At 45.0% G+C, this 26,910-nt stretch overlaps 1 protein-coding gene across 6 annotated transcripts; it reads right to left on the reverse strand.

Moving 5' to 3' along the window:
- Window positions 1–310: 310 nt before the first annotated feature.
- LOC136707722 (versican core protein-like) lies at window positions 311–5,863 on the reverse strand. 6 transcript variants are annotated; one of them, XR_010804235.1, is made up of 5 exons: window positions 5,668–5,860; window positions 2,708–2,772; window positions 1,971–2,318; window positions 1,541–1,835; window positions 311–1,184 (listed from the first exon to the last, which is right to left on the reverse strand). XR_010804235.1 is itself a non-coding variant. In XM_066681959.1 (5 exons), coding segments are annotated over exons 1-5 (477 nt in total). In that variant the 5' UTR covers window positions 5,670–5,863; the 3' UTR covers window positions 313–1,180. The 6 variants fall into 6 exon arrangements, 4 of the variants coding, with proteins under 4 accessions (XP_066538056.1, XP_066538054.1, XP_066538053.1 ...); XR_010804236.1 differs by having other exon boundaries at window positions 312–1,184; window positions 1,629–1,835; XM_066681959.1 differs by having other exon boundaries at window positions 313–1,184; window positions 1,778–1,835; window positions 5,668–5,863.
- Between the last annotated feature and the right edge of the window lie 21,047 nt (window positions 5,864–26,910).

Raw genomic sequence — 26,910 nt, forward strand, 5'->3', positions numbered from 1 at the left:
GCGCGGGTTTAAAACCTGTTCCTGAACTGAGTCCTGGAAGAAATGTTAAGTTCATTTTGCTTTTGATTTAAACCATGGATTTCAGTAAAAATTATTTCCTCAAAAAATAAGATAATTTTAATACAAACCGGATTCCAAAAAAGTTGGGACACTAAACAAATTGTGAATAAAAACTGAATGCAATGATGAGGAGGTGCCAACATCTAATATTTTATTCAGAATAGAACACAAATCACAGATCAAAAGTTTAAACTGAGAGAATGTATCATTTTAAGGGAAAAATATGTTGTTTCAAAATTTCATGGCGTCAACAAATCCCAAAAAAGTTGGGACAAGGCCATTTTTTACCACTGTGTGGCATCCCCCCTTCTTCTTACAACACTCAACAGACGTCTGGGGACAGAGGAGACCAGTTTCTCAAGTTTAGAAATAGGAATGCTCTCCCATTCATGTCTAATACAGGCCTCTAACTGTTCAATCGTCTTGGGCCTTCTTTGTCGCACCTTCCTCTTTATGATGCGCCAAATGTTCTCTACAGGTGAAAGATCTGGACTGCAGGCTGCCATTTCAGTCCCCGGATCCTTCTCCTACGTAGCCATGATGTTGTGATTGCTGCAGAATGTGGTCTGGCATTACCCTGTTGAAAAATGCAGGGTCTTCCCTGAAAGAGATGACGTCTAGATGGGAGCATATGTTGTTCTAGAACCTGAACATAGTTCTCTGCATTAATGGTGCCTTTCCAGACATGCAAGCTGCCCATGCCACAAGCACTCATGCAGCCCCATACCATCAGTGATGCAGGCTTCTCAACGGAGCGTTGATAACAACTTGGGTTATCCCTGTCCTCTCTGATCCGGATGACATGGCGTCCCAGTGTTCCATAAAGAACTTCAAATCGAGACTCATCTGACCACAGAACAGTCTTCCATTTTGGACCCACAGCGACCCTGAACTGGAACTGGATCAAGGTCACGTTGGGTCCAGAGTCTACCTGGAATCATTGGGCGCAAGGCGGGAATACACCCTGGAGGGGGCGCCAGTCCTTCACAGGGAAACACAGACACACACACACCTACGGACAATTTTGAGTCACCAATCCACCTACCGTGCTGCCAGGAGGAGTCCGAGTGTAAGGAGGATGAATGTGATGATGGAGGAGGGAGAGTGGATCACTCCTGTACTACCTGCAGAAACAGAGATGATTTAAGAGTGATGTTTAGTTCTTTGATACAGATGTAGAACACTGAACACATTCAGTACACACTACAGATCTGTCTCTCTTTACAACGAGGGGGAGATCTACAGAGTTAGGGCTCTTAAGGTGATACTGTTTGATTGAATGTGGCACTGTTTAAGATTAGAACCTTTTTGGTTTATATTTTCCACCTGTTGTTTTTGCACCCTCCTCTTTTGACAGTAATGTGACGCCACACAGGACCATGTCAAGAGACGCAGGGGCCCCAACAGAATACTTATAAACAATTTATATATATGTCTTTACACGTATTTTCTTTATTTTCCATACTCTGTATTTACGTACATGTTGCACTGTGGAAGGAGTTGCTTTAATCTCATCGCACATGTGTATAGTGACATGTATATAAAAGTCATTCTAATTCGTAATGAACCTGAAGTTATTGACTTAGTTGATGATGCTGTTGTTTCTTTGCCATGGCCCATTGGATCTTTGTAGATAACAAACAAAGAAAGTATTCTTTAAAACTACAATTTAAATAACGTTTTTTGAAAAACTCAAATAAAAATGACATGAATTGACTCATTTGCTTTTCTTTCATCCTTGGGCTCCTTGGGGTCCAGTTCGCGCTCCGGTGAATCTTTGGGTTTAAGAAGAAAGAAATAAGCCGTTATAACAGTTCCCTGATATAACATGTTTAATCCGTTCAATCAAACTCCATGAATTCAGGTCTCATTCTCTGTATAACTCTAGACCTCAGGACTGAGCTCCTCACCATCTCCATCTTCCACTCTCTGGAGGAAGACACGTTTAGACTGGGGAGGACTCTCTTGTTTCACCACCAGGAAGGCCTCATAGACTCCTGCATCTTCAGGTTTGATGTTGTTTATCACCAGAGAGCAGTCTCCGTTTAGCAGTTTATCTTCTGGAACGTCTATACGGTCTTTATACTCCTCCGCCTGATAGAGCCCCTCATCACTCTTCTCAAACACTATCCCATAATACCTGCGCCACTCCACATGAGGATATTCACTTAACAACTCTGTGCTGAAGTTGCAGGAAAGGATGGCTGAGGAACCTGTTCTGCCCTTGAAGTTGATTTGAGGTTGTGAAGATTGAGAGTCTGGGTAATACAGAAAATAAACAGCATTTAAATTGTCAATATATTATTAAATATTATGTAATAAACATATTACAGAGAATATTATAAAAGCACTGAAGGTATGACGTCTGAAAATCTGAATTTAAGCAAAAAATAAATCTGTCTCTAATCAGTCGTTTAAAAAGTAGCTCTGATGTGAGGAAAGTCTTGTTCAGCGGTTTGTAGTGTGTTCCAGGTGATTGCTAAGAGCTGTTATTGGTGTTAGTTAAAGTGCTGCTGCCCTGTTCCTGGTGGTTGTGTCGATTTGAAATTGCTGCCATTTCACAGTGTGATTAGAGTGTTGTTATAACTGTGGTCTCTAAGGTGCTGCACACTCCTGTCGACTCTATGAACAGAACAGCATGACTCACATGCTACAATGATGATGAAGACGGTGGTGATGGGCCACGGAATGAACTTCATGTTCTGTGACGCCCTGAAAACAAAGAGTTAAGAAAAATTAATTTTTCTTAAAAACTGTGATCATTGTAAATGGTCATTACGTTTTTTATTTGTTGTGTCACTATTATGAGTAAAGTCACTGTAAGGTAATGTAAACACCATGAGAACACTTCTCAGCTGATGCTGTGATGGACGCATGTGTGAAGCACCACTAGACTCCAAATATACTCCAAAATTCACTGTACAGTGTCGGTGAGGATTAATCCTTTAAATGTAAAAACTAACAACACAATAAAATGTTCATTTCACTGAGGAAAACTCACAGTGATACAGTTTACAGATTACAGATATTTGCAATTCATTTATGACTAAACTAAGACATCTCAAATTATATTTTGACTAGGTGAAATAACAATTTGATATCTTTAATTACATTTTGATTAGTGTAAATGACGTCAACCTCCAATTCATTCATTATCTGTAACCCTTATCCAGTTCAGGGTCGCGGGGGTTCCAGAGCCTACCTGGAATCATTGGGCGCAAGGCGGGAATACACCCTGGAGGGGGCGCTAGTCCTTCACAGGGCAACACACACACATTCACTCACACCTACGAACACTTTCGAGTCGCCAATCCACCTACCAACGTGTGCACCCGGAGGAAACCCACGCAGACACAGGGAGAACACACCACACTCCTCACCGACAGTCACACGGAGGAAAACCACGCAGACACAGGGAGAACACACCACACTCCTCACAGGCAGTCACCCGGAGGATACCCACACAGACACAGGGAGAACACACCACACTCCTCGCAGAGAGTCACTCGGAGGAAACCCACGCAGACACAGGGAGAACACACCACACTCCTCACAGGCAGTCACCCGGAGGATACCCACACAGACACAGGGAGAACACACCACACTCCTCGCAGAGAGTCACTCGGAGGAAACCCACGCAGACACAGGGAGAACACACCACACTCCTCGCAGACAGTCACCCGGAGGAAACCCACGCAGACACAGAGAGAACACACCACTCTCCTCACAGACAGTCACCCGGAGGAAACCCACACAGACACAGGGAGAACACACCACACTCCTCACAGACAGTGCGTGGAAACCCATGCAGACACAGGGAGAACACACCACACTCCTCACAGACAGCCACCCGGAGGAAACCCACGCAGACACAGAGAACACACCACACTCCTCACAGACAGTCACCCGGAGGAAACCCATGCAGACACAGGGAGAACACACCACACTCCTCACAGACAGTCACCCGGAGGAAACCCACGCAGACACAGGGAGAATACACCACACTCCTCGCAGACACCCGGAGGAAACCCATGCAGACACAGGGAGAACACACCACACTCCTCGCAGACAGTCACCCGGAGGAAACCCACACAGACACAGGGAGAACACACCACACTCCTCACAGACAGTCACCCGGAGGAAACCCACACAGACACAGGGAGAACACACCACACTCCTCACAGACAGCCACCCGGAGGAAACCCACGCAGAACACACCACACTCCTCACAAACAGCCACCCGGAGGAAACCCACGCAGACACAGGGAGAACACACCACACTCCTCACAGACAGTCACCCGGAGGAAACCCACGCAGACACAGGGAGAACACACCACACTCCTCACAAACAGCCACCCAGAGGAAACCCACGCAGACACAGGGAGAACACACCACACTCCTCACAGTCACCCGGAGGAAACCCACGCAGACACAGGGAGAACACACCACACTCCTCACAAACAGCCACCCAGAGGAAACCCACGCAGACACAGGGAGAACACACCACACTCCTCACAGACAGTCACCCGGAGCAGGACTCGATCCCACAACCTCTAGGCCCCTGGAGCTGTGTGACTGTGACACTTCCTGCTGCGCCACCGTGCCGCCCTAGCTCCAATTCAAGATGTATCTGAAATTAGTTACTGACTATCCAAACTTTCATTTTCAGACATTTTGTTCTGACTGGTCATAATTTCATGTTCCTTCTCTCTTGCTCTCGCATTTTCTCCCTCTCTGCTCCTTATCTTTCCTGCTTGCTTCTCTGGTCTTGTCTTGTCTACCCTCGGAGTCTCTCTTGTGTGTATTGCTTTGTGTGCTAATGGTGTGGTATTTTACAAGATCACACACAGTGCTGTCTAAGGCATAGTCTGTGACCTTTTTTTTTTTTTACCACCACTCTCTGTTGTAATCCAGCGTTTTTGGTTTTTTTTTTCCATCGGTAAAATGACACGGGCACCTGCTGTCGTCATGACAGATGGAATGTTATTTCGCTTGTATGACTTGTTTGACTTTGTAAGTGACAAGTGACAAATAAATTGAATCTGAATCTGATTGTGTTTGGCCTGACACTATGCACGTTTGGCCGGAGCCTCGGTTCAGTGTTGGTTAGTTCACGAGCTAAGAACCTGAACTAGAAGAAATATGCTTCAAAACCCAGAGTATAAACATGTGGTGTTGTCAAAAACCAGCACAAAATGTGCATTTTATGGAACACTAGCCAACACTATCACACAGCAGCCCACAGAGAAGCACTTACATGAATTTATATCTGAATGTAAAGCCAAAATGTTCACTAATCCAGCTACATTTAGCAGGGGCTCACTGCTCAGTAACTCTCCAAAACCCAATTACAACACTGTCTCCAAAAGAGCTTAACACTAACTACAACAACTACACACCAAGACAGTGAAAAGTTATTATTGTACAACAAGAAGAGTGAATTCGGTTCTCTGTCTCTCTCACACTCTCTCTTTCACTCTTACTTTCACTGATAACTCTCCCTTCTCAGCCTCTGCAGTTATGTCCATAGTGTGGGGAAATAAAAAGTTGATGTAAAGATGAAAGTTACTGAAGTTAAGTGTGTGTTGTAGAGAAGCAGGGACTTACATTCTACTGACAGCTTATGTACAGCCTCTTCAGCTCCCCACAGGTGCAGAGTCCCAGGATCTGAAGCCTCTGAGATGAATTCAAGACTTGTGGAACTGGTACAAAGTGTTTCTCAATGACTAATGATCACTCAGCTCAGTGCCGCTCTGCTATTTAAAGCTTGCACTGTGATGCAACAAATTTGTGATCAAATAGTAAATGTAAGCACAAAACAGGAAGTTGATGCAAGTTGATCACACTTCCCTGCTTTTCCTAAAATAAGACTGGGGTGATGTTTCCAACACTAAACCCTCATCATAAACCAATTCCTAATTCTTAAGCTGACAACACTGCTCTGTGACTTCATTAAAACCTTCTTTTAAAACCTACTTTCAGTTGTAGGAATGGACAGGTGTTTCCATAATGAAAAGGGTCAGACCTCAGTCTGTTCTGACCCTGTGTTTTCAGCCTGACTCCTGTTTCTATTGTTAGAGTTTGACCTGTTCACAGCTGAACCTGTCTATGGGTCTTGCTTTGTATAACAGTTTAAGAGAGGGCTTGTGTGTTCTAACTGTTGCAGTGCTGCAAAAGGAAAAGCCTTTGTTGCAAATGTAAACTTTCAATGTACATTTTAATAAGATCCACAGTACAGACAGTGTTTGGCGGTGTTTCATGTCCCTGTTTACACTTTTGTTAAAGGTGCAATTATGGAGAGGTTAAAGGACACAACACACAGGCAATCATTCAGTCATTGTCTTCATTGTGTCACTGGGCACAAGGTGGGAACACACCCAAACACAAGATTTGATCATATAAGGCAGACTCTTTTACTCTGTAAAGTGACCCTGCATTAAACAGTTATCTGGCTAACTGAGAAATCCTGCACTTCCTACAGCAGGAGCAGTGGGTGTGTTGAGCTCCACTGTCATGCTGTGGATCCCTGCACAATAGCCTCTAGCACACCACTCAAAACATACCGTCCCAGAGGGGAAAAGGCACAGGAAACACCCTGGACTCTGAGTAAAGTTACAGCCTTAGACCTGACTCAGCAAGAACCTTCATAGAAAAGTCTACAAAACACAATGTGAAATGAAATTCAGCACAACACTGTTCTAAGTTGTATTCTGTACTTGTAAAACGACTCTGAGACAATCTCACATGAAGAGGAGCCACAGAGAGACAGAGAGAGAGAGAGAGAGAGAGAGAGAGAGAGAGAGCGATTAAAGCACAATGCATACCTTGCATAACCACAAATGAATGGGACTTTCCTGATGTAAAACACATGAAAATAAGAGAAACACAATGTCAAAGTCCAGTGTAACATTTGTAAAAGGACTGTCATATATATATAGATGAAGATATAGAGGTATCGGAAGAATTATTTATGATTTAAAACTTAAAATTCAACCCAGGCATATCTCACTAGATACATTATTGATTCAGAAGGAAAGTTTAATTATTAATTAATTGTCTGTAACCCTTATACAGTTCAGGGTCACGATGGGTCCGCAGTCTACCTGGACTCACTGGGCACAAGACAGGAATACACCCTGGAGGGGGCACCAGTCCTTCACAGGGCAACACACACACACTCACACCTACGGACACTTTTGAGTCACCAATCCACCTACCAACGTGTGTTTTTGGACTGTGGGAGGAAACCCCGTGGACACGGGGAGAGCTCCTCACAGACAGTGACCCGGAGCGGGACTTGAACCCACATCCTCCAGGTCCCTGGAGCTGTGTGACCGTGACACTACCTGCTGCCACAATTAAATTAAACTAAATGAAATGTAAAATATATGTCAGATGTACACAATTGATTATAGTACTTATAGATGTGCTTGTTGGATGTGTATTGGTAGCAATTTTTATACAAGGTATGCTTTACCAAAATAAATAATAATAATAATAATAATGTTAGATTTATATAGCGCCTTTCTAATACCCAAGGTCGCTATAAATAAATAAATCTAACATTATTATTATTATTAATTTGGGTAAAACATACCTTGTATAAAAACCTACACAAAGAGGAGAAGGAGAAAAAAAATAATTAAAATAAAAATAAACAAAAATATAGAGGAATACACTTATGCCTGCAGAGTGCAGAAGTACTGAGAAAAGAGATAGGTCTTTAGCTGGGTTTTAAAGCAGAATATGAAGAGCAGAGATGAAGACTTTGTGGTAATGAATTCCAGAGCTTGGGTGCCATCACGCTGAATGATCTACCACCAGCGGTAACTAATTTAAATTCTGGTACTGATAAAAGACCGCTCTCAGAGGACCTCAGTGATCTTCTCGGACAGTAGGAGTGTAAAAGTTCAGAAAGGTAGGCTGGCGCCAGACCGTGCAGAGCTTTGTATGTGAGCAGGAGAAGTTTAAACTGAATACGGAGTGAGACAGGTAACCAGTGAGCTGATGAAGAACAGGGGTGATATGAGCTGATTTTTTAGAATAAGAGAGGACCCGAGCAGCAGAGTTCTGAACACACTGAAGGGAGTGTATGGTCATAGAAGGAACACCAATGAAGAGAGAATTACAATAGTCTAAACGGGAGAAAATGAAAGCATGGACTAGAGTTTCAGCGTCCTTAACAGAAAGCAGGGGACAAAGGCGAGCAATATTACGTAGATGGAAGAAGGATGTTTTGGTTAGGGCCTTAATATGAGGTTTGAAGGACAGGGAGGAGTCAAGAAGTTCACCTAAACTACAAACAACTGGAGAGGTTTTTACAGCCACACCATCAAAGTTAAGTGTGATATCAGAGATTTTTGAAAGAGTGGACTTGGGGCCAGTGAGCAAGACTTCAGTTTTTTTCTGTGTTGAGTTTCAAAAAGTTGGCGTGCAACCAGTGTCTCAGATCCTGAACGCAGGAAATAAGGGCAGAGGGGGGCAGAGTGGGAGGTATTTTTGGTGCTCACGTATATTTGAGTGTCGTATGCATTACAATGATATTTAAGACCATGGCTGTGGATGATCTGACCAAGTGGCAGCATGTATATAATGAATAGTATAGGGCCTAGGACTGAACCTTGGGGAACACCTTGTGTAACAGTACTAGGGGAAGATCTGTGTGTACCAAGAGCAACAAAGTGAGATCTATTGGTAAAGTAAGAGATGAACCAGGAAAGTGCTGTGTCAGTTATGCCAAAAGCTGAGAGACGAGAGATGAGTATGCTGTGATTAACAGTGTCGAATGCTGCACTCAAATCTAAGAGAAGAAAGATACTGAGTGCACCAGAATCAGTAGCGAGTAGGATATCGTTTAAAACCCGCAATAGGGCTGTCTCAGTACTGTGTTTTGTGCGGAAGCCAGACTGAAAATGCTCAAAAAGATTATTGTCCATCAGGAATGACTCTAACTGAATGGACACCACCCTTAGGTTAGAAATAGGTTGGAAATTATCAAGGTTGGCTGTGTTCAGACCAGGTTATTTGAGAATGGGTGTGAGGGCAGATGTTTTAAGGCCTATGGGGACATGACCTGAGGCAAGAGACATATTAACGAGATGGGAAATGGGGCTGGATATGATGGCGGAATATTTTTTAAGTGGGGTAGGAGCAGCATCGAGGAGACAGGTACAAGCATTGGAATTAACTATAAGCTCTGGATCAATGGGAGAGAAATTAGCCAGGGGTTTAGGCGCTGTGTGATTTGTCTGTCTGTCTGATGTCAGAGCACGCTGGTGTCTGCTGCTTCTAATAATGTTTTGTTAGTTTGTTGGTTTAATGGGTTTGTTTAATTTATGGCTATCTGTGAGGGTACCTGAGGGCAGTGGGGTTTTCTCCTCTGCTACTCTCTGCTCTGAGATCTGACTTCACTGTGAATCTACTGTTTTTCTCGTGGCAGCCTGGAGTTTAGCTGTTTGCTATCTCTGATGCTAACGACTGGGCCTGTTGATTAGGAAATTCTGCAGGTGCCTGGCTGTCTTCGCTGTTCTGGGCACTGGGATTGTGGAGTTTGCTGCCGCTTCCTTTCCTTTTTGTGTCCTGCAGTGGCTGTTGCTGATGTGGGCCAAGGGAATGTTTGTTAACACCAGCGCTAGCTGCTGTTGTTTTAGATGAGAAGCGCTTCACTGTGCCGGTGCTTTGAGGTGGGAAAGTGTTTTTCTGGCTACCAGCCACTAAAACTGCTACAGCTTACAATGACTGTCGATCTGTGCTGCTCACTGGCCTCTGTGTGCCCTTGTTAACAAAATGTATTATTATTGTTACATGTCTTTATATACATCCATCCATCCATCCATTATCCACCGCTTATCCGGGTCCGGGTCGCCGGGGAAGCAGTCGGAGCAAAGAAACCCAGACCTCCCTCTCCCCAGCCACCGACTCCAGCTCCTCCGGGGGTATACCGAGGCATTCCCAGGCCAGTCGAGACATGTAGTCTCTCCAGCGTGTTCCTGGTCTGCCCCGGGGCCTCCTCCTCGTTGGACATGCCCGGAACACCTCTCCAGGAAGGCGTCCAGGAGGCATCCGAACCAGATGTCCGAACCACCTCAATTGGCTCCTCTCGACGTGGAGGAGCAGCGGCTCCACTCCGAGTCTCTCCCGGATGTCCGAGCTCCAAACCCTGTCTCTAAGGGAGAGTCCAGACATCCTGCGGAGAAAACTCATTTCAGCCGCTTGTACCCGCGATCTCGTTCTTTCGGTCACTACCCAAAGCTCGTGACCATAGGTGAGGGTTGGGACGTAGATTGAACGGTAAATCGAGAGCTTTGCTTTTCTGCTCAGCTCTCTCTTCACCACATCGGACCGGTACAGAGCCCGCATTACTGCTGACGCTGCACCGATCCACCTGTCAATCTCACGCTCCATCTTTCCCTCACTCGTGAACAAGACCCCGAGGTATTTAAACTCCTCCACTTGAGGCAGGATCTCACTTCCAACCTGGAGAGAGCACTCCACCCTTTTCCGACTGAGTACCATGGACTCGGACTTGGAGGTGCTGATCCTCATCCCTACCGCTTCACACTCGGCTGCAAACTGGTCCAGCAAGAGCTGGAGGTCCCAGCTCGATGAAGCCAACAAGACCACATCATCTGCAAAAAGCAGACATGGAATCCTGAGACCACCAAACCGGACACCCTCCACCACTTGGCTACGCCGAGAAATTCTGTCCATAAAAGTTGTGAACAGAACCGGTGACAACGGGCAGCCCTGACGGAGTCCAACTCCGACTGGAACCCAGTCTGACTTACTGCCAGCCATACGAACCAGACTCCTGCTCTGTTTGTACAGTGACTGGATAGCTCGTAACAAAGAGCCCAGTACCCCATACTCCCTGAGCACCCCCCACAGAATACCCCGAGGGACACGGTCAAATGCCTTCTCCAGATCCACAAAACACATGTAGACTGGTTGAGCAAACTCCCATGCACCTTCCAGGATCCTAGCGAGGGTAAAGAGCTGGTCCTGTGTTCCACAACCGGGGCGGAATCCGCATTGTTCCTCCTGGATCAGAGGTTCAACTATCAGTCGGAGTCTCTTCTCCAGTACCCCCGCATAGACCTTACCGGGGAGGCTGAGGAGTGTGATCCCCCATAGTTGGAACACACCCTCCGATCCCCCTTTTTAAAAAGGGGAACCACCACCCCAGTCTGCCAGTCCAGAGGCAAAGACGTGTCAACCAGGACAGCCCCACAACATCCAGAGCCTTGAGGAACCCGGGGTGAACCTCATCCACCCTCGGGGCCCTACCGCCAAGGAGTTTTCCTACCACCTTGGCCACTTCAGCCCCAGTGATAGATGAGCCCCCCCCCCGCTGCGGAAGACATGCTGGTGGGATTGAGAAGGTCCTCGAAGTATTCCTTCCACCGTCTTGTGGTCCCCAGTCGAGGTCAACAGTTCCCCACCCCCACCATATACAGTGTTGGTGGAAAACTGCTTTCCCCTCCTGAGTCGCCTGACGGTTTGCCAGAAACTTCTCAGAGCCGACCGAAAGTCGTTTTCCATGTTCTCACCGAACTCCTCCCACACCCGAGTTTTTGCCTCAGCGACTGCCGAGGCCGCGAGCTGCTTGGCTCCTCGGTACCTGTCGGCTGCCTCCGGAGTCCCCTAAGCCAAGCAGGCTCGATAGGACTCTTTCTTCAGCTTGACAGCCCCCCTCACCCGGGGTGTCCACCACCGAGTGCGGGGATTGCCACCCCGACAGGCACCGACAACCTTGCAGCCACAGCTCCGTTCAGTCGCCTCAACAATGGAGGTCCGGAACATGGCCCACTCAGACTCAATGTCACCAGCCTCCCCAGGGATGCAGTTGAAGCTCTGCCGGATGTGGGAGTTGAAGATCTTTCTGACAGGTTCCTCTGCCAAACGTTCCCAGCAAACCCTCAGCACACGTTTGGGCCTGCCAGGTCTGTCCGGCATCCTCCCCCGCCATCTGATCCAACTCACCACAAGGTGGTGATCAGTTGACAGCTCAGCGCCTCTCTTCACCCGAGTGTCCAGAACATATGGCCGCAGGTCAGATGATACGACTATAAAGTCGATCATTGAAATGCGGCCTAGGGTATCCTGATGCCAGGTGTACTTGTGGACACCCTTATGCTCAAACATGGTGTTCGTAATGGACAAACTGTGACGGGCAAAGAAATCCAATAACTGAACACCACTCGGGTTCAGATCAGCAGGGCCGTTCCTCCCAATCACGCCCCTCCAGGTCTCACTGTCATTACCCACGTTAGCGTTGAAGTCCCCCAGCAGAACAATGGAGTCCCCAGAATGAGTGTTCTCCAGCACTCCCTCTAGGGTCCCCAAGAAGGCATGGTACTCTGAACTTAGGTTCGGTGCATAAGCACAAACAGTCAGAGCCCTTTCCCCAACCCGAAGGCGCAGGGAAATTACCCTCTCGTCCACTGGGGTAAACCCCAACGTACAGGCGCTAAGCCGGGGGGCTATGAGTAAGCCCACACCTGCCTTACGCCTCTCACCCTGGGCAACTCCAGAGTGAAAAAGCATCCAGCCCCTCTCAAGGAGATTGGTTCCAGAGCCCATACTGTGTGTCGAGGTGAGCCCAACTATATCTAGCCGGTACCTCTCAACCTCGCGCACCAGCTCAGGCTCTTTTCCCACCAGAGAGGTTACGTTCCATGTTCCAAAAGCCAGTTTCAGTAACCGAGGATCAGAACGCCAGGGCCCCCGACCCCGACCGCCACCCGATCCACAATGCACCAGACCCGGATTACTACCTCTCCCATGGTGGGCCCATGGGAGAGTGGACCCATGTATCTCCTTCGAGCTAAGCCCGGCCGGACCCCATAGGTGAAAGTCCGGCCACCAGGCGCTCGCCAAGGAGCCCCTCCCCCAGGCCTGGCTCCAGGGTGAGGCCCCGGTAACCCTGCTCCGGGCAAGGGAGGCTGTGTCCACGTTATTATCTTTCTCATCCGTGTCTTTATGGATCACTCTTTGTCTGGCCCATCACCTAGGACCAATTTGCCTTGGGAGACCCTACCAGGGGCTATTGCCCCACGACAACGTAGCTCCTAGGCTCACGCAGGCACGCAAACCCCTCCACCACGTTAAGGTGGTGATCCAAGGAGGAGTCTTTATATACAATCATGTGAAAAAATAAGGATACCCCACGAATACCCTTTGTATTTTTAAACATATTTAAACATATAGACATGGAACAGTATTGTGAAATTGAGCTTGTATAACTAAACAAATAAAACTGAAGAAATATATAGAACTAAATCATTCTTTTCAGTTTTGAGTCTAACCCAAGCAAAATGAGACAGGCATGACAGCCTAAAGCTGTAGGTGGAAGTACCCCTCCTTTTCCCATGATCCTCCTCATTCTTGTTCAGTATTTGTTTTCGTTTTCATTCATTCATTCATTCATTACCTGTAACCCTTATCCAATTCAGGGTCGCGGTGGGTCCAGAGTCTACCTGGAATCACTGGGCGCAAGGCGGGAATACACCCTAGAGGGGGCGCCAGTCCTTCACAGGGCAACACAGACACACACAATTACAGGGTTGGATGTAGTGTTAGCAATTCAACCCTACAAGTCTTTTGATTAAGTTTGATATTTTAATATTTAACAATACAGGACTAAACTGATTAATGTGGGTTTAGACAAAGCATTAAAGTCAAGAACTTTTTCATTATGTTTTTTCCAGATTTTTAGAATCACCAGAAGAAAGTTTGTTTGTAACATATTTATAGTGTTTTTTTTAGTCATTTTTTGTCTCTCCCACAAAATTATTCCTCTCTTCTACAGCATCAATTAAAAATAGACAAAACTACAAATTTGGCGATGATGTCATTTAGCGACTTTGAGCGACTTTTACAACAGCAAATATCTACTTTCCTTACTGAAGAGCTGGCCACACTGCACCTGGGAACTGCTTAATCTGAACAGCCACTTCAGTAAATTTAGATTGTTGCTTTGTCTTAGCTTTATACTCTCCTTCTCTTTAAGTGCTAACACATCTGTCAATCATTCTAACTGATTTGGGCTGAAGCTTCCTCAGGAAACCCCAGTTGAACCCACTCTGCCATCTGTCTCACACTGCCTGGCCCATTCTCATGTAACGTGTCGGTATTGCGAAGCGGCTTCTTGTTACTTCTTAGACACTATCAATTCAAGTTGATATACTTCTTGTTTCTCAGCCCACTTCATCTCTCCGTCACGGTCTTCATGTTACAGAGAGAGAGAAAAGAGAGAAGAGAGCAATGCAATGAGTAAGTTCACATGCCTGCACTTGGAAATGATACTTTAAGAAAGTAAAGGGTCTGTGATGGACCGGTTCTGATGAGCTGACTCAGCGTCTTTACTTGGGGGTCAGCAGGGTGAAGTCAGCCTAAAGTCCGGGAGAAACGTGGGTGTTTGCTTTAACACACACAGCTCCTTCAGGTAAACTCCGATCAGTTCTGGGTCACTGTTACATGTCCATATGAACACCAGCTGCCCACACTGTGTCCTACTCCACAGACTCAAGCTTAGATAGTGAGACACATTTCCGTCACTGAGAAATACAGCTTGCACCTGGAAGTCGTAATATGGTCATCATGAGGGTACAGATGCTATATGTGTTGGAGTTTCACGTGCGTGAACTGCTCATCAATCAAAATTACCAAGCAGCTCGCTCTGACTGGAGTACAGACTGAGTCCAATGTGCTTTTGGGGAGACAAATTACGATCTGGTGACTGCTTCAGAAACCCAGTATATGATGTCAGACTAATAGCCGACTGCTTCCAACACTCAGCAACAAGAAATCACCAGATCACTTAGTCATACTTTGCTACTGTGTGCAGGAGATTTGTCTGCCAGTGTTGTGCAGTGCAGTTATTATTGTTGCCAGGGTAACGTCCTCTTCCACCCTTTGCCTCTCATTCTAGGCTGAAAATCACAAGGTCCCGTTACAGCCAGGTCATAAAATACAGTAACCTGTTAAATCAGTCATTAAAACAAATAAATGTTTGAGCAGAGGAAATACCATTGGTTTGTGTTTGTGAATACAACACCTGGTCCTTCAACTCCAGTCCCTTGGTAACTACCAGGCTACAGAGGCTGTGTTTCCCCAGGTAGGGCAGCCCTGCTTTTACTTTGATATGAAACACTCAGTGAAACACTCAGGGTTTGTCTCCCCACCTCCTCCACACGGGTTTAACTTTTCAGTGCTGTGTGTCAGTGACTGTGGATAATTCTTCTGCAGAGGGGCTCGTCTTTTGGTGGCGTATTTAAATAACCACTAATCCCACACTTACAAAGCGTCCTGAATTACACTTCTGCTTTTCTTTCCAGGTCTCAGCAAGGATTGTGGTTCGTAATAAATCGGTGATATGTTCACTCTTTTATGCTCATCACAATCTATCGTCCTCCTGGCCCTTATACAGAATTTCTTTGTGAATTTGCTGATTTTCTCTCAAGTGTAGTTATCGTATCAGAAAAGGCCTTAATTGTAGGTGATTTCAATATTCACTTTGAGAAGGACCATGATCCACTTAAAATTGCATTTGAATCAATTTTGGATGCGCTAGGGTTCACTCAGAATGTTACTGGGCCCACTCATCAATGCAAACACACATTGGACCTAGTGTTAACACGGGGCATTGAGATAAAGAATCTATCCAATCTCTCGCTACATGAGACCATCTCTGATCACCATCTAATCACATATGAAATTGCGTTAAACTTTGATATTTGTCCACAACCACGCTATATTAGAAAGCGCACTATAACATCCTCAACAGTTAGTGATTTTATCAACAACCTTCCAGACCTTACCACCATTTCTTTTCCAATTCACCCTAATGACCTTGAGCTCATTACAAACAACCTACAACACTTATTGTGTACAAACCTAGATAGTGTTGCACCAGTCAAGACCAAACAATTTAGAGAGAAAAGGCTTGCTCCATGGTACAGTGACAGCACGCGTGCATTAAAACTGGCTGCTCGTAACCATGAACGTAAATGGAGACACACAAAACTAGAATGTTTCCGAATTGCATGGCAGCACAGCCTCACCGACTACAAACATGCCTTATCTAAAGCCAAATCACAGTACATCTCTTCCCTTATAGAAAACAACAAAGACAACCCTAGATTCCTTTTTAGCACTGTATCAAATCTAATTGGAAACAAAAAGGAAATCAACCCCATTGTTCCCTCTGATTTCTGTAGCAATGACTTTATGAGGTTTTTTAATGATAAAATTGATTGCATTCGCCTCAAAATCCAAAATCAGTCCAAAGTCACATCGACTCTCGTAGATGAACCCCCCGCCAGCTCTGAGGTGCACTTAGACTACTTGAATTCTGTCGATGAAAATGACTTGCTTAGTTTAATTAGCTCATCTAAATCAACTTCATGCTTACTGGATCCTGTACCAACACAATTATTTAAACAAATTTTACCTAAAGTCATTAGACCATTGCTCACAATAATAAACTCATCCCTCAACATTGGATATGTACCAAAACCTCTGAAACTAGCGGTAATCAAACCAATTATTAAAAAACCCAATCTTGACCCTCTTGTACTCGCAAACTACAGGCCAATATCAAACCTCCCTTTTATTGCTAAGATTCTAGAAAAAGTCGTGTCACAGCAGTTGTGCTCTTATCTACAAAACAATGACATTCATGACATTTTTCAGTCTGGATTTAGACCAAATCACAGCACAGAAACGGCTCTAACAAGAGTAACTAATGACTTACTCCTTTCACATGATAAGGGCTATATCTCTATTCTGGTGCTGCTTGACCTTAGTGCAGCGTTTGATACCATAGATCATGTGATGCTTCTTGATAGGCTGGAAAATCTAGTAGGAATAAAAGGATCTGCCCTCTCTTGGTTCAGATCTTATTTATCCGATCGTTACCAATTTGTTTATCTGAATAATAAATCCTCTTATCATACTTTAGTTAAATATGGTGTTCCACAAGGATCAGTGCTCGGCCCTGTATTGTTCACACTCTACATGCTGCCACTGGGTAGACTAATCCGTAAGCATGGGATTCAATTCCACTGTTATGCTGATGACACACAACTGTATATATCAGCCAAACCCAATGATGTTGCTTGTCTACATAAAATAACAGAATGTCTAACTGAAATTAAAGACTGGATGATGCAAAACTTTCTCATGTTAAATTCTGATAAAACTGAGGTCTTGTTACTAGGTAAAGATACTCAGATACATTCACTCAGAAATGCTGCTATTGATAATTCAACAGTAAAACACAATGCCATCATTAAAAACTTAGGGGTAGCCTTTGATTCGACTCTCACATTTGATACCCACATATCCAATACAGTCAAAACCGCTTTCTTCCACCTACGCAATATTGCCAAAATTCGGCATATTTTATCATTAAAATATGCAGAGAAACTAGTGCATGCTTTTATAACTTCACGTCTAGACTACTGCAATGCGCTCCTGGCAGGGAGCTCGTGCAAAGTGTTACACAAGCTTCAGTTAGTTCAAAATGCAGCAGCCAGGGTGCTCACTAGAGCTAGAAAATTCGAACATATCACCCCAGTTCTCTCGTCCCTACACTGGCTACCTGTAACATTTCGCATTGACTATAAAATACTCCTCTTAGCTTATAAATCTCTAAATGGTTTAGGCCCGCAGTATCTTACTGAACTTCTCATACCTTATCGCCCGTCACGTACACTTCGTTCACAGGATGCCCATCTACTCTTTGTTCCTCGCATTAAGAAAAACACAGCAGGAGGAAGAGCCTTTTCTCACAAAGCTCCTCAACTCTGGAATAGCCTCCGGTTACTGTTCGGGGCTCAGACACACTCTCAATCTTTAAATCTAGATTAAAAACCTACCTTTTCAAACAAGCTTTTGGTTAATCACTCACTTTCAGGTTACTCCTTCTCTATTGGTGTTCGGGCTGGTTTTCATATTATCACTGTTCTGTGTTAACCCTGTCATATCACCATAGCTACAGCATTTTTAGTTAGCTTTGTAGTAACCGCCAACACGCTGTCTGTCGCTGGGTTCTCTTGCCTGACCAGTGGAAGCTTTTTTCGCAGGACAAATTTGCCTGTTCTTTACCATGACCCTACTAACCTCTATTTTTATTTGTTCCCTTTGTCTGGCTTTCTTTCTCCTGTCTCTCTCTCATGCTTTGAGATGTCCTGCTGCTCTCCAGGTGTTGCCCTGATCCAGTCCGTGTCCTGTACAAGATCCTGGCCTTGTCTCACCTACACTATCATGCTTGGCCATGCTGTTTTATCTCAGATTAACACTGCACCTAATTTTAACTCACACTGAATCACTGATCACCTCCTCCTTCATCAGACTCATACATCACTAATATCATCATCCTCACCATTTTCATTTCTGCTTCTCCATCATCACTAATATACTACATTTATATTACTATAACCCCTTCATCGGTCATCATTTCACTTTTACTTCTGTTCTCTGTTGTTTCTCCGGTGTCGACCCGAGGAGAATGGGTTCCCCGTATGAGTCTTGGTTCCTTCCAAGGTTTCTTCCTCGTGTGCTGAGGGAGTTTTTCCTTGCCACTGTTGCCCCTGGCTTGCTCATAGGAGGCTTGGACCCGGATCTCTGTAAAGCTGCTTTGTGACGACTTTCTGTTGTGAAAAGCGCTATATAAATAAAATTTGATTGATTGATTGATTGACTCTGTATTTCGCTCTTTTCAGGTCTTGGCATGGACTCCTTTATCTTACAGGGTCTTAGTTCAATGGTGTTCAGAACCTAATTTAGGGGATGTATGAGAAAATATTCTCTGAATGCTAAAGTGTACCCACAAAAAGCAGATATAACTATTTTACCACCATCAACGTTTCCCACTCAGCTCAGAAGATACTGATGTTTGTGCAGAGTTCATGAAAGGCTATATTTAGGTTGTAGATGTAGAGACGTCCGGTTCCTATCACCTCTATTGTACAAATCAGAGTCCACTCTCCGCTCTGTCTGTGACTGAATTCAGAAGATATTTTGAAAAACGGTGGGCGGAATTAAGCTTAAATTCCCCACTATCCTCCAGCAACGGCCAGTTTTCACTCGTTACTAAAGGAAGACCACTGCGACTGATGTTTAACTGTGCTAGGCATTAGACTGTCATTCACACAGGTGGTTCCATTATAAATCAAAGACCACTGCACTTACAAATCCCTGGTCGTATCCTCCTCGATCGTACCCCCCCCCCCCCAGCCTCGCTCCATGTGGCCACGCTCCTCATCCCAAGGACCCGGGAACTGGACCGGGGTCCAAGACGGGATTTGTCAAACTCCCCTTTCTCCACATGCTCAAGCTCCTCTCTGTGGTACTCTCTCGGCCTGTACGGGTGTGGAGACGAGGAGGAGGATGGAGGTCGCTCACGCTTCTTCTAACTTTTCCTTGGGAAGAGAGAGAAAGAGAGGTAGAGTGAAAGAGCAGGAGACACACAGATTGTCACAGGGGGGTGAGGGCACAAAGAATAGATGGAGCAAGCAAACCCTACATTGGATTTGGTTTTTCGTCAGGGACGGGTAAACTTTTCAGCTCATGGGTCACACAGGGACTTAAAAACGGAGAGGTGGGGGTTTAATTAATTTAATAATTTAATTATGTGAATGTTTGTGTCTGAATGTGATTTTGTACTGTATTTTTATCTTTGTTTCTGTTTGGTGTATCGCAGTCTAAAGAAAACCAATACAGCGTATAAAGCAGCACGTTCAACAAAAGTGTGTGACGTCTTAAACCAGCTGTGAGGGGTTAAACCGGTGACTCCAGAGGGCAGTAGCACTCAGCTGTAATGGCAAATGTGAAGACTGAGTATCTGTAGACCTAATAGACTCGGATTTAGTGCGCCATCTAGTGGACTCAGTTGAATACAGGATATTGCAGGAAAAAAAAGTGAAATTAACGCTGTTTAGTACAATTTTGTAAATACTCAAAGGGTCGTCTGTGGTGAAATAAAGTAACATTTATTTTATCTTCAACAGAACTGTCCTCAAAATGTTTGCTCTGTCTGCCACATGTTCGGATTTCCTTACGTTACAAACATAAAAGGGCTTCAGTACGTTTTAATTTAGAGTAAAGTAAAACTAATTAAATGTATTATATTTTTATTTTTCTATGAAATCACACCCTATTTCTGTGCATTTCTATACATCCAGTAATTTTCAATTCCCTTAAAATAATAGCTATCCACTGCTTTCCTTTGAGAACTTTCTTCAGCAAAATCCCTGGGTGGTTAAGTCTGGAGTCAGAAACCATTATAAAATTACAGGATTAGTAGAATATCCGTATCCAGAACTTATTTAAAACCTTTTTGAAGTCAGGATTCTCATACAGAAACGTGTTATGTCCTCAACGTTATTAATGTTTATTAAAATGGACGAGCCGTTTTCTTCTCATTGTTTTTATTTATTGTGTTTTTTCTCTCTATTCATGACACACCGCTCTGCTCTCTTTGATTGTCCATTATCCATGTGGCATGCTGCTAAAAGTTCGTTCTGTGCTCTACGTCTCTACTGAACGCCCGGTACACCACATGGAGGAGGCTGCAGACCCTAAACAGATCCTTCAACTGTGTGTAGCGTTACTATGTGGTGAACTTCTACTTTTGAAATCATTCATTCATTATCTGTAACCCTTATCCAGTTCAGGGTCACAGTGGATCCAGAGCCTACCTGGAATCACTGGGCGCAAGGCGGGAATACACCCTGGAGGGGGCGCCAGTCCTTCACAGGGACACACAGACACTTTTGAGTCACCAATCCACCTATCAACGTGTGTTTTTTGGACTGTGGGAGGAGCACCCGGAGGAAACCCACGCAGACACAGGGAGAACACACCACACTCCTCACAGACAGTCACCCGGAGGAAACCCACACAGACACAGAGAGAACACAATACACTCCTCACAGACAGTCACCCGGAGGAAACCCACGCAGACACAGGGAGAACACACCACACTCCTCACAGACAGTCACCCAGAGGAAACCCACACAGACACAGGGAGAACACAATACACTCCTCACAGACAGTCACCCGGAGGAAACCCACGCAGACACAGGGAGAACACACCACACTCCTCACAGACAATCACCTGGAGGAAACCCACGCAGACACAGAGAGAACACAATACACTCCTCACAGACAGTCACCCGGAGGAAACCCACGCAGACACAGAGAGAACACACCACACTCCTCACAGACAGTCACCCAGAGGAAACCCACACAGACACAGGGAGAACACACCACACTCCTCACAGACAATCACCTGGAGGAAACCCACGCAGACACAGAGAGAACACAATACACTCCTCACAGACAGTCACCCGGAGGAAACCCACGCAGACACAGGGAGAACACACCACACTCCTCACAGACAGTCACCCAGAGGAAACCCACGCAGACACAGGGAGAACACACCACACTCCTCACAGACAGTCACCCAGAGGAAACCCACACAGACACAGGGAGAACACACCACACTCCTCACAGACAATCACCTGGAGGAAACCCACACAGACACAGAGAGAACACAATACACTCCTCACAGACAGTCACCCGGAGGAAACCCACGCAGACACAGGGAGAACACACCACACTCCTCACAGACAGTCACCCAGAGGAAACCCACACAGACACAGGGAGAACACACCACACTCCTCACAGACAATCACCTGGAGGAAACCCACGCAGACACAGAGAGAACACAATACACTCCTCACAGACAGTCACCCGGAGGAAACCCACGCAGACACAGGGAGAACACACCACACTCCTCACAGACAGTCACCCAGAGGAAACCCACGCAGACACAGGGAGAACACACCACACTCCTCACAGACAGTCACCCGGAGGAAACCCACACAGACACAGGGAGAACACACCACACTCCTCACAGTCACCCGGAGGAAACCCACACAGACACAGAGAGAACACACCACACTCCTCACAGACAGTCACCCGGAGCAGGAATCGAACCCACAACCTCCAGGTCCCTGGAGCCGTGTGACTGCGACAACTACCTGCTGCACCACCGTGCCGCCCTACTTTTGAACTTTTTTTTTTTATTTAATTTGTTTATCATATTAAAATTATCTTTTTTTGAGGAAATAATTTTACTGAAATCCATGGTTTAAATCAAAAGCAAAATAATTTAACATCACTTCCAGGACTCAGTTCAGGAACAGGTTTTAAACCTGCGCCTCGACAAAAGTGAAAATGAGGCCAGGAGCCGTCACCGCGACTGAACCGATGACAAGAGGAAACTCTAGAGTTTTACTGTGACAGTGTTATCCGCCCCCTCACCCATTAAGCGGTTAAGCCAGTCACCGTTTGAGAAAATACGGTTAAACTCGCCGCACGTCAGATTTTAGTGCGTGTATACGTGACAGAGCGGTACTCAATGTGCGTGAAGACCTGAAAATAAGCCCTTCATTTTAAAGGAAAAGTAACCGCATTTAAGTGGTTTATATATTGGTAATTTCTAGTAAGTAGCCCATACAACCAACAGATGTCAGTTCAGTGTTTACTTTACTATGTATCTATGAACTATAAAGTGATTCTACTGTATAGTGTTTAAGTAAATGACATTCAAAGTCCCCATAATTGTCCACTGTTTGTGAACGAGACAAGTTCACTGCTTTATAAAATGGTTATTTTGAATAAGTGGTCCATACAAGTGTTAAACGTTAAACGGGTCGCTCATACCTGAGTGTAATTCACCTTCACTGCCAACAGAGGGAGACAGTCTGCCCCCTGTGTAGTTCATTTTTATAGCACTGTGCTAAAATCATTAGGAAGGTGTGTGTTAATGTCTGGTGTTAAAACATCCCAAAAACATTCATGAACATTTCATTAGCCTACACAACATCAGGAGCATATCATTCCCAGAGTCCTTTATGTTCAATATTCTATAAACACACATTAAACCTTCAGTTTCTGCATCAAATTTGAACCGTTTCATGTTTTTATTTTTCAGAATTTGGCTAATACTCCACTTAAAGGTGCAGTGTGTAAATCTAAGTGGTCTTTAATGTAAAAACACCTGTTACTACTTTCTGAGTCTTAAACATGAGTGTTATATCTACATTAGGAGCACGTCTTCTGTCGACAGAGGCGGACATGTTGGGAGAGTCTCTACAGAAGCCCACGACACACACCAAACACTGATTCTACAGAGGGCCTTGTTGGTTTTGAAGCTGCAGCTTAGAAACCTCACCACTAGATGCCACTAAGTCCTTCAGGACACATTCTACCCCTTTTATTCAAGTGTTCACAGTTCTGTGGTTCTTTAAACGATGAGCTACACCTCACATTCAGCGCCAGAACCCAGGAGCGAGGAGCAGAAGCGCTGTTTTTTAACTGTTTTCACTCTGTGCTCGTTAAGTCCGTTTTGCTCCGTTTAACCTTGTCTTTGCGCTCTCACGTAAATGTGGGTCCTGCGCCGTGATTGGACAAACTCAGCCTCCGCACTTGACGTTAGAAGTGGAGCAGGATCTGAACAGACTCTTTTACCTCATGTTTATTTCTGATGTGTGCAGGTCACAGAAAACTGACTGGGTGGTCTTGGTTCACAGTGTGTGGGTTGGTGGGGGGCTCCACTTCCAGTTTAATGTGCACATGCCCTTAACAGGTGATCTTTTCATAATACGTGCTCTTTAGGGTGAATCTGAACTGTTCGAATTTGACTTGTCAAAATGACATTTACAGTGATCTGAATTCTAGTCATTGCTTGCATTAGTCGCCCCATGTGCCGCCACGGTTGCCAGGTGTGTTCATTTTAACCGATTTTTGGCTTTTTTTTCTGTAAGTCTCTTAAAAATATTAGTTGCAGGTTGAGTTTTTCTCTCCTACCCTTCCCCACATACATCAAAACTAATCATAACACCAGCCGATGTTCCATCAATGAGAAATGTTCTTAAGTTTATTTACATGTCAAGGACTGGGGGAAATACAGATAAATCTGGTGCAGTAATTGCATTCTGCCGCCAATAGATGGCAACATATGAATATGACTTACATACCGTGGAATTATTACACGATTGGCTTATTTTCTTGGACATTATCACTATAGATGAAGCAAGCCCAAAAGGCAACTATACTTTAGAGACAAGCTCAAAAAAGCAACCCACGACTACAAATATTTGCAAGTAACTTTACTGAAAATTCATTCATTCATTATCTGTAACCCTTATCCAATTCAGGGTCGCGGTGGGTCCAGAAACTACCTGGAATCATTGGGCGCAAGTTGGGAATACACCCTGGAGGGGGCGCCAGTCCTTCACAGGGCAACACAGACACACCCACACACATTCACTCACACACTCACACCTACGGACACTTTTGAGTCGCCAATCCACCTACCAACGTGTGTTTTTGGACTGTGGGAGGAAACCGGAGCACCCGGAGGAAACCCACGCAGACACAGGGAGAACACACCACACTCCTCACAGACAGTCACCCGGAGGAAACCCACGCAGACACAGGGAGAACACACCACACTCCTCACAGACAGTCACCCAGAGGAAACCCACGCAGACACAGGGAGAACACACCTCACTCCTCACAGACAATCACCCGGAGGAAACCCACGCAGACACAGGGAGAACACACCACACTCCTCACAGACAATCACCCGGAGGAAACCCACGCAGACACAGGGAGAACACACCACGCTCCTCACAGATAGTCACCTGGGGGAAACCCACTCAGACACAGGGAGAACACACCACACTCCTCACAGACAGTCACCCGGAGGAAACCCACGCAGACACAGGGAGAACACACAGCACTCCTCACAGATAGTCACCCGGAGGAAACCCACGCAGACACAGGGAGAACACACCACGCTCCTCACAGATAGTCACCTGGGGGAAACCCATGCAGACACAGGGAGAACACACCACACTCCTCACAGAGAGTCACCCGGAGGAAACCCACGCAGACACAGGGAGAACACAATACACTCCTCACAGGTCCCTGTGATGTGTCTTATTTCAGTGTTCAAGCTCCATTTATTCAATAATCTTCATGTGCACACTTTTGTATTCATAATACAAGTCTGGCAGTCCTGTTGGCTGTAGTAAAGATTTTAGCCCCAAGACAGAGAGGTAGACGTGCTCTAAGGACTAGAGATCTGAGACGAGCTGTATTAGTTCGTGTGCGAATTCAAATGCTAAGCTGTAACTTACTGCTGTGGCCACTAAAGGGCTTGTCGTTACCTCAGAACACCCAGCACTGAATATTAGCGTTATAGTTAACAAATTCAAATAACTAAAATACACTGCCTGTTTTTTATCAAGTACAAACTTAACTAGAGTTGTGAATACTTTTTTAAATGATTAGAAAACCCTACAACCTGAATGCATTCCTATTACTTATTTCATAGTAAGCAACTGTTAACATTTTAATTATGTTTATGTTTTATACTCAAACAAATTTAATCTCATTTTCTGTCACTAAAACAGTACACATACTGTAAACCTAACTTTAAGAAACAAACCTTTATATCATTAAACTGCTATGTATTCTTGGATATTAGTCCAAACATCGGTGTAACATTAGTGTACATCGGTTGTTCACTGGATTTGCGGTGCATTGTGGGTAATAATCTAGTGTACTCTATAGGGAATCAAATCGTTCACTGAGAATTCAGACACTACAAAATGGCCGACACACTAAACAGTACACTACCCAGTGAACAGGGAGCGACTTCAGACACAGCCAGAGGCCTCCCCACAATCCCATAATGCCCGTGGTTTGCTTTGTTTTACAGTCGCTCGGATTTATTTAATCCGATAAATCACGAGGGGCCAAAAACTGTTGTTCATGAGGGAGAAAAAAAATGTAAGAATTTGACTGAAAAATCATTTGCGAGCTGCCACACGATTAAAACTAGAGTGAAGCCAGTGTCCTATTTAAATGATTCTTGTTTGAATCTAGTTGTGGTTCAGTCTGTAGTGTGCAGTATTATACTTCACTCAGTTCTGTGGGTGTCCACCGGTGATGAACTTAGAAGCTAACTTCATCTGAAATACACAGAATAGAGAGGCGTCTTGAGTTAAAGCACGTCTGGAGAACACTGTTACTGCTTCGATAGCCGCTAATCTTACAGTTCAAACTCTCCAAAACACATAAACATCACCTAGAACCTGTGTTATGATTTTCTGTTTGTACAGGTCTCGTGTAATATTGTCTAAATTAGCACAACACAGACCCCTCCATTATTGTTTTCACCTCCTTCCCTCCGTCTGGATTTCGCGCGTTGGAATCACGTGACTGAGAACAACCAATTAGAAAGCCAGCCCTTAAAAATGAGCCCCAATGCAGTAACCTGCTCCACTTTCAAGTTCCAGCAGGGGGCGCCATTAGAAAAGAATTCAGCCTGTCCCGAACCAGTGTCTCTCGGCCGTGTGGAGTGTTGTTACTGTTATCTTAATAACAGTATCTTAATGCTGGGATCTTAATGCTGACTGTGCAACTTTATTTATTTTATTATTTCAAACTGATTTATTTATTTGAAAGCTGAGATCGGTACACACCTCAGTACTTGTGTTGATAGAGGTTTAGAAGTTACTTTTTCTGATGTATCCACATAGCCTACTCTTGGACTGTGTTCATATTTCTCAGGGCTGTGTGGGGTTGGTGGACAATTGTAGTCCAGCAGAGACACTGAGGGCTTTAAAACTCCAGTATCACTGCTGTCTCTGATCCACTCGTACCAGCACAGCACACACTAACACACCACCACATCAGTGGTGATGATCCACCGCCCAAATCAGGCCTGCTCTGTGGGGGTCCTGACCATTGAAGCAAAGGCTG

The sequence above is a fragment of the Hoplias malabaricus genome, chromosome 9 (assembly GCF_029633855.1).
Source record: "Hoplias malabaricus isolate fHopMal1 chromosome 9, fHopMal1.hap1, whole genome shotgun sequence".
Lineage (NCBI taxonomy): Eukaryota > Metazoa > Chordata > Actinopteri > Characiformes > Erythrinidae > Hoplias > Hoplias malabaricus.

Coding starts and splice junctions, on each gene's coding strand:
- LOC136707722 (XM_066681957.1), bottom strand. Junction 2,319..2,707: donor CTTCATCATCATTGTAGCAT/GTGAGTCATGCT, acceptor TGTATTACCCAG/ACTCTCAATCTTCACAACCT. Junction 1,836..1,970: donor GAGAGTGGAAGATGGAGATG/GTGAGGAGCTCA, acceptor TTAAACCCAAAG/ATTCACCGGAGCGCGAACTG.